We start from the raw sequence: 7,549 nt of genomic DNA on the forward strand, positions 1-7,549 counted from the left end.
ACGTCTGCTTCACGAGTTGCTACATGGGGTTTTCCGATTGTTTGGGGTGTGTGTGTGTTACTGAGAATGGAACCCAGGGGCACTCGACTTCTGAGCTATACCCCCAACCCTATTTTAAACTTTGAAACAGGGTCTCAATAAGTCACTGAAGGCTGGCCATGAATCTGTGATCTTCCTGTCTTAGCCTCCCAAATACTGGGATTATAAGCATATGCCACCATGCCTAGCTCATTAATTATTATTTTTCCTCACCTGTTCCTCATATAAATAGGAGTATGCCCATTATTTTTCCCATGAGGAAACTGAGGCTGGCTCACCAAGTTCGTGGCTATAAAGTCTCTGTTGAGACCTTTTTGCCCAAGGTACCACACCATCTCCAAGAAGTGGTCTTTTTTTGAGGGTCTGGGGATGGAACCCAGGGGCATTCGACCTCCAAGCTACACTCCCTGCCCTGTTTTTTATTCTTTATTTCGAACCAGGGTCTCACTAAGTTGCAGAGGGCCTCACTAAGTAGCTGAGGCTGTCCCCAAACTACAATCCTCCTTTCTCAGCCTCCCAAATGCTGGGATTACACGCATGCGCCAGCTACACTGAAACCAAAGAACTTACACAACTCTGTGACCAGCAACTTCTCAGTAACCCCAAAGCACAGTTGGTGCACAGGTGGGGAGGGTGGGAACCCAGAACAAAACCCTGTAAGCCGACTGATCTGGGTCTTGTTCAAAGGCCGCTGGGACTGCCTGGCCCTATCTGAAGCAGGCGAGTTGTTCCTGCTGGAGACTTTAACCTCTGGACCTTCTCCCGCAGCCCTGTCCTCGTACAGTGAGCTCTGTGATGCTCTCTCTGCACGTAACCCTTACCCACTGGCCCTGAGAAGCGGCAGCAGGAGGAATACGGCAGGGAGACAACAGCGACACCTCTGCACCTGCACAGCCCCTGTCCCAGAACATGGCACTGTGCTGGCCGAAGAGAGGGCCCCGAGCCCCACACCATCCCATGTGCCGCTCAACACAGCGACGGGCTCTGATAGCCCTGCCAACTCAGGGACACTGTGGGGATAATGACCAAGGCCTCACTCAAACTAGCGCAAAGCCACGCCCGCCTTCAGGAATGACCAAGAGAAAGTGAGCTAAAGCCAAACCTCCTTCCTCCCAGGAACGCCCAGCAGGAGGGTTAAATACTTACAATCATGTCCTCGTGGGAGGTGTCCACCGTGTTAATTACTGACACCTAGAACAAAAAACACAGCTGGTGACTTGAGTGATGGCAGTTCCCACACAATCCTCTCCTGAGGCCCACAGGCGGCTTTTCAGATTCTCAACGGCATGTGTTCCCTCGCTCACACATGCGCTCTACACACACTCACTCTGAGTTCCTTCTCAGGGGCGCACCTTGCTGAGGATGCATACAGACAGTAGCACGAGGCAGCTCTGGCCACTGAGAAGCCTGCTCATCCAGAACCCAGCACGGCAAGATAAATGCTTTAATGTGGTGTGCACACCTTACAGGAGCCTGCCCTGCGAGGCAACATGAACTGCGACTTGGGAGGCTGAGGCAGGGGGGCTGCAAGTTCAAGGCCAGCCTGGGCAATGCAGTGACACCCTGTATGAAAAGTAAAAAATAAAAAGCCAGGCACGGCAGTGCACACCTGTAATCCCAGTGCTTGGGAGGCTGAGCCGGGAGGATCGCAGATTTGAGTTCACCCTTAGCAACTTAGTGAGGCTCTCAGCAACCTAGTGAGACCCTGTTTCAAAACAAAAAATAAAAAAGGCTGGGGTGTAGCTCAGAGGTAGAATGACTATAGGTTCAATCCCTAGTATCGCAAAAACAAAAAACCTATGGTTGTTATCTAAGACTTGGCAACCTGACATACACCTCTCCCGAGGCTGCTCCTTGGCCTACCACTGGTGACAGATCATGGACTGTCATGCCTAGTGGCATTCAGGGTTCAAAAGTTTATGGGGCTGGGACACAGCTGTCATGGCCACCGACGTCCTCCCCATTCAGTTACGGCCAGGCCCCCTTCTTTAAAACTCTAAGTAAAACCCCAACTGGCTGGATTCTTGAACATTTTCAGCCAGAAACATGTACAACACTTTCTGCTGTTTCTTCTCTCCCTGGAAGGGGAGCTCTTGAGAGCTATGTTCTGAGTCATACTCAGTTCTTAATCTCTTCAAACCATTTCAAAGGCTATTCGGGGGCAGTGGTGCAGGCCTGTCATTCCAGTAACTGTGGAGGCTGAGGAAGGACTACAGGTTTAAGCCCAGTGTAGGTACTTAGTGAGACCCTGTCTCAAAAAATAACTAAATAAATAAATAAAAATAGCCGGGCGTGAGGCGCACGCTTGCAATCCCAGCATTTGGGAGGCTGAGACAGGAGGACTGAGGTCGTGGCCAGCCTCAGCTACTTAGTGAGGCCCTTTGCAACTCAGTGAGACCCTGTTTCAAAGTAAATAATATAAAAATAGGGCTGGGGGTGTAGCTTGGAGGTAGAATGTCCCTGGCTTCCACCCAAGTACTGGAACAAACAGGGCTAGGGGTGTAGCTCAGCAGTATAGCGTCCCTTGGTTCAATCCCCAGTAGCACAATAAATTAATAAATTAATAAAATCATTCAACATAGCATTGCAAAGAGAAGGAACTCACTGAATATTCACCAACTGAACATATAAACAAAACTATTGACTGTTTTTCTTTGCTCAGACACTATTCTCTTACATTCTTTGGATTAAAAAGGGGACCAAAGCCGGGCGTGGTGGCGCACGCCTGTAATCCCCGCACTTGGGAGGCTGAGACAGGAGGATCGCACAGGTTCGAAGCCAGCCTCAGCTACTGAGTGAGGCTCTCAGCAACTTAGTGAGACCCTGTTTCCAAATAAAGTATAAAAATAGGTCTGGGAGTATAACCCGGAGGGAGAAAAGCCCCTGTGTTCCACCCCCAGTCACACACACACACACACACACACACACACACACACACACGCGCGCGACCAAAAAGGTTTCAGTTTGGAACTGACATTTCTTTTCTTTTTCATGGTATTGAGGTCTTCTAGAACTGAACTACTACATTCCCAACTTTATTTTTTATTTTGAAACAGGGTCTCGCTAAGCTACTGCACACCTGTGATTCTCCTGTCTCGGCCTCTCAGGTGCTGGGATTATAGGTGTCCACCTGACTAAGGGTATGTTTAAAAGCTTTAGAGAGGCCCTCCCAAGCACCTGAAGACTGTTACTGTCAAGAAGTAAGAAGCAGCACTGGAAACAATTCACTCAGAATAAAGTGAATGTCGAGTGTGCAAGCTCCTAACTTTGTTCAGCAGCAGCAGCAGCAGCGGTCAAAAGCACAGCTCCCCTCAGAGCAAGGACCAAACCCAAGACTCTGAGTTCACAGAGGTTTCCTCAAATTTGCTGCTAGCCCAGCATGGCGGTGCACTTCTGTAATCCCAGTGCGTGGAAGGCTGAGACAGGAGGAACACAGGTTCAAGGACAGCCTCAGCAACCTACTGAGACTCATCAACCTAGCGAGCCGGTTTTAAAAACATAAAAATCACCCGGATGTGGTGGCGCACGCTTGTAATCCCAGCGCTTGGGAGGCTGAGACTGGAGGATCGCACAGGTTCAAAGCCGGCCTCAGCTACTTCAGTGAGGCTCTCAGCAACTTAGTGAGACCCTGTTTCCAAATAAGATATAAAATAGGTCTGGGAGTATAGCCCAGAGGTAGAAAGCCTCTGGGTGCCACCTCCAGTACCACCAAAAAATAAATTAATTAATTAATTAAAATAAAAATCAGGTCCAGGCATGGTGGTGCACTCTTGTAATCTCCGCACTTGGGAGGCGGAGACAGGAGGATCCCACAGATTCAAAGCCAGCCATTCTCCTCCCCCCCCCCAAAAAAAGTATAAAATAGGTTTGGGAGTGTAGCCCTGAGGTTGAAGGGTTTCCAGGAACCCCAGTACCACCAAATAAACAACACCAAAAAAAAATAAATAAATAAAAATTAAATAGGCGCTGGGCATGGTGGCACACGCTTGTAATCCCAGCACTATAGATGCTGAGACATGAGGAATGCAAGTTCTCGGCCAGCCTCAGCTACTTAGCAAGGCCCTTCGCAACTTGGTGAGACCTTGTTTCAAAAATAAAGCCGGGAGTGGTGGCGCACGCTTCTAATCCCCACGCTTAGGAGGCTGAGACAGGAGGATCGCGCAGGTTCGAAGCCAGCCGTGCTGGCTTAAGACACCCTGTTTCAAAATAAAAGAGTAAAAAAAAATAGGTCTGGAAGTGTGGCCCGGAGGTAGAAGGGCTTCCAGGAACCCCAGTACCACCAAAATAAAATAATAATAATAAATAAATAAATAAATAAATAACCCGGGCTTGGTGGCGCACGCTTGTAATTCCAGTACTTGGGAGGCCGAGACAGGAGGATCCAGGTTCGCAGCCTGTCTCATGTACTTAGTGAGGCCCTCCGAAGCTTAGTGAGACCCTGTTTTAAAATAAAGAATAAAATCAGGCTGGGGATGTAGCTCAGAGGTAATATGCTCCAGGGTTCAATTTTCAGTGTCACACACACACACACACACACAAAAGAATAAAAACTTAGGGCTGAGGTGTCTTCAGAGGTAGAACGCCCCTGGGTTCCAGCCTCAGTACTGGGGGAAAATAAAAGAATAACTATAAAAATCAGGGCTGCGGTTGTGTCTCAGAAGTAGAATGCCCCTGGGTTCAACTCCCAATACCAAAACAGCAACAACAAAAACTTGCTGCTAAAGCATGACCATTTTCCTAAGAGCGCCCACTTACCAACCTGTCAAGCTCGGTCCAGATGCTCCCCCCACTCTCATTCATTCATTCATTCATTCTCTCAACCAGCCGGTGTGGTTGTTCAGGGAGTGAACCCTAAGCTGTAGATACCACAGAGAATTAAAAAGTCATCTAGCTCGCATTTTCTCCGTTTCCAGAAGTGCCCATCACTCCCGGGGACCCGTGGCGAGCAATGAACTGCTCGACCCCTTCTGCTGGGCGCTCAGGCGCAGAACGTGGCCGCGCGGGTTCGAACCTCAGCTCGGCAGGAAAGAGGCTCGGCCTCTCTGGACGCGTTCTCCTCCGGGGCGGCGTGTGGAAGGCAGGAGCCGCCGACTCGCGGCCACGGCCACCTGGGGCCCACTAAGGGCGCGGCCCACACAGGCTCCTGCGGCTTTGGGGATTTGTTCTCAGGCGCAGAGGGAAGAGGGCGGGAGGCCCGGCGCCGCCTCGGCAGGGCCAGAGCACCCGAACCCCGCGCCGGCGGGGACCGCGCGGCCCCGGCCCAAGGACTGAGTCTCGGCGCGGCGTGGAGGGCCGCTTCTGTGCCACGAACCCACTCCGCACCCCAGACGCTAACGCTCACCATGTCGGCGGCGGCAGCGACGCGGCGCCCAGACGAGGCAGCTCCAGGCGGCGTCAGAAAGGCTCACTTCCGGCGAGCGGACGGGCCGTCGCGGAAGAGCCTCCGGGCAGCAGCGCGCTCCACTCACTGAAAGGTTCCGCGTCCTCAGAAGACCGCGCCCAGTCCTCCTGTGGCTCCGCCCCCGTATCCCGGGGCAACAGGTGATGCCCAAGCATTGGTGCTTTGGTTGTCTTGGCCACTTTGGGGCCTGAAAGTCTGCAATGCGCGCACACAGTACTAAGGATTGAAACCAGGGGCATACTACCTCTGAGCTATACACCTAGTCCTTTGTATTTTTTATTTTTATTTTTACTTTATTTTTTATTTTTATTTATATATAAGTGTGTATATATCTATATCTATATCTATATCTATATCTGTATATATAATATATATTTTATATATATTATATATATATATATATTTTTTTTTTTTTTAGGTGAGTTTCCCAAGAACTGGGATTACAGATGTACTCTAGGTAACTTATGAAAACACTCTCAGTATAAAATAAAGGCCTTGGTAAGGTGCTGACGCTGGCCCTAAACCTGTGTTCTTCCTCAGCATATTGATGCCTGCTCAGCTAAACTTAGTAACATGTTTAACAATTGAACATTTTTCATGAAAATGATGCTAGTTTTTATTTTAAATATAACCTTGTTTACTTTTCTCTGACAATTCCACACCTGGTAGTGGAAGACTTCTTAAGTCCACAAGAATAATATCCTCTCAAGCAGGTGTTTGAACATTTTTCTAACTTTTCAGCAAGTAAGAATTGTAATGAATTATAGGGAAGCCTAGTAATCTAAGTCTGAGAAACGGAGATAAAACATCCTTAAGGAAACAAAGACAGCGTCCTCGCCAAACAGTGAAAGCTATGTCTTTAAATGTTAGCATTTGATGAAATGAAATTACATTTGGTTTAACTCTGCACTAATTTAATAGAAGTAATTAATAGAAATTCTAGGTTAGAGCTGACTGGTGGCACACACTGGCAATCCCAGTACTTGGAAGCCTAAACCAGGAGGATCACAGATCTGAGGTCAGTCTTCGCCACTTTGTGACATCTTTTCTCCATATAAAAAAAGGGGCTGCAGGTATAGCTCAGAGGTACAGCAGCCCTGGGTTCAATCTCTAGTACCCCAAAAGACAACACAACCAAAAGAAATTCTAACTAAGTAAAAACGTTCAAAATTAACATCTCCCGGTGAGTTCTTCTAACTGGCAAAGCAAAGCGTCTATTAGAACCATAGTTGTAAAAGTAATAACCGTATGTCTGTCTTTTGCAATTAAATTGCTGGAGTAAATGCTGCACGTCTCAGTGGGGAGATAATTGAGTATTTTACACGAGTCAGTATCCTCCCCTTGCATCTGCCGTATATTTTGACTTTACTGCTGCTGAACATAGACTTGTTTTTTACATTTGACCACTGCCTTTTTTTCATAATTAATTTTTTTGCCAGAAAAAAGTTTTCTTACGTATCATTGTGATGTTTTTCTGATCAGACGACCCTTGGAAAGAAAATTTGTTGTCCTATTAATAGCCCAAATCTTCAAATAGTCATCTAAATATTAGAGAATAGCGATTTTTGGATAATATATATATTTCTTTTTCAGGGCTACTTACGAATACTCCAGGGTCATGCTGTCTCTGAGCTACACCCTTAGCCCTTTTTAGTCTTTGGTTTTGTTTCGTTGTTTTGTTTTTGCGACAGGGTCTCACTAGGTTGCAGATCATTTTGCTATGTTACTAATACTGTCCTCGATCCTCCTCCTTGGCCTCCCAAGTACTGGCATCACAGGCGTGCACCTGCAGGCCTGGCTTCTCTAGGCCCTATTTTCTAGGCTAAAATATTTAGTAAGAATTTTTACGTAGCGAGAGTTGTGCTCCTGCATCTCTGTCGCGCTCTGTGCCCGATATGATGTAACATTTATAATGCACCAAATAAAAAAAATAGAAGAAAAAGAATCTCGGTAGAATGAATCCTGTCAAGTACCTGGAACAGTAAGAAATAAGTGTCTTATATAAGCATTAACTAAATTATAGGTGTTACATTAATAGGATTTACCTTGGCCTGGATTAGCACAACTGTTAATCAATATAAAAATAATTCAAACCGGGCATGGTGGCGC

General features: G+C 47.4%; 1 protein-coding gene across 1 annotated transcript in view; it reads right to left on the minus strand.

Moving 5' to 3' along the window:
• The window catches only part of LOC308278463 (protein SEC13 homolog), a gene marked incomplete at both ends in the record, with an annotated part of 28,093 nt that extends 22,710 nt beyond the window's left edge, over window positions 1-5,383 (minus strand). Inside the window, 2 exons of the mRNA XM_080718237.1 lie at window positions 1,186-1,230; window positions 5,375-5,383. Coding sequence (XP_080574363.1) covers window positions 1,186-1,230; window positions 5,375-5,383 — 54 coding nt within the window. The remainder of the gene's footprint in view (window positions 1-1,185; window positions 1,231-5,374) is intronic.
• Between the last annotated feature and the right edge of the window lie 2,166 nt (window positions 5,384-7,549).

The sequence above is a fragment of the Muscardinus avellanarius genome (genome assembly GCF_963383645.1).
Source record: "Muscardinus avellanarius genome assembly, chromosome: 22".
In the NCBI taxonomy this organism is placed as follows: Eukaryota; Metazoa; Chordata; class Mammalia; order Rodentia; family Gliridae; genus Muscardinus; species Muscardinus avellanarius.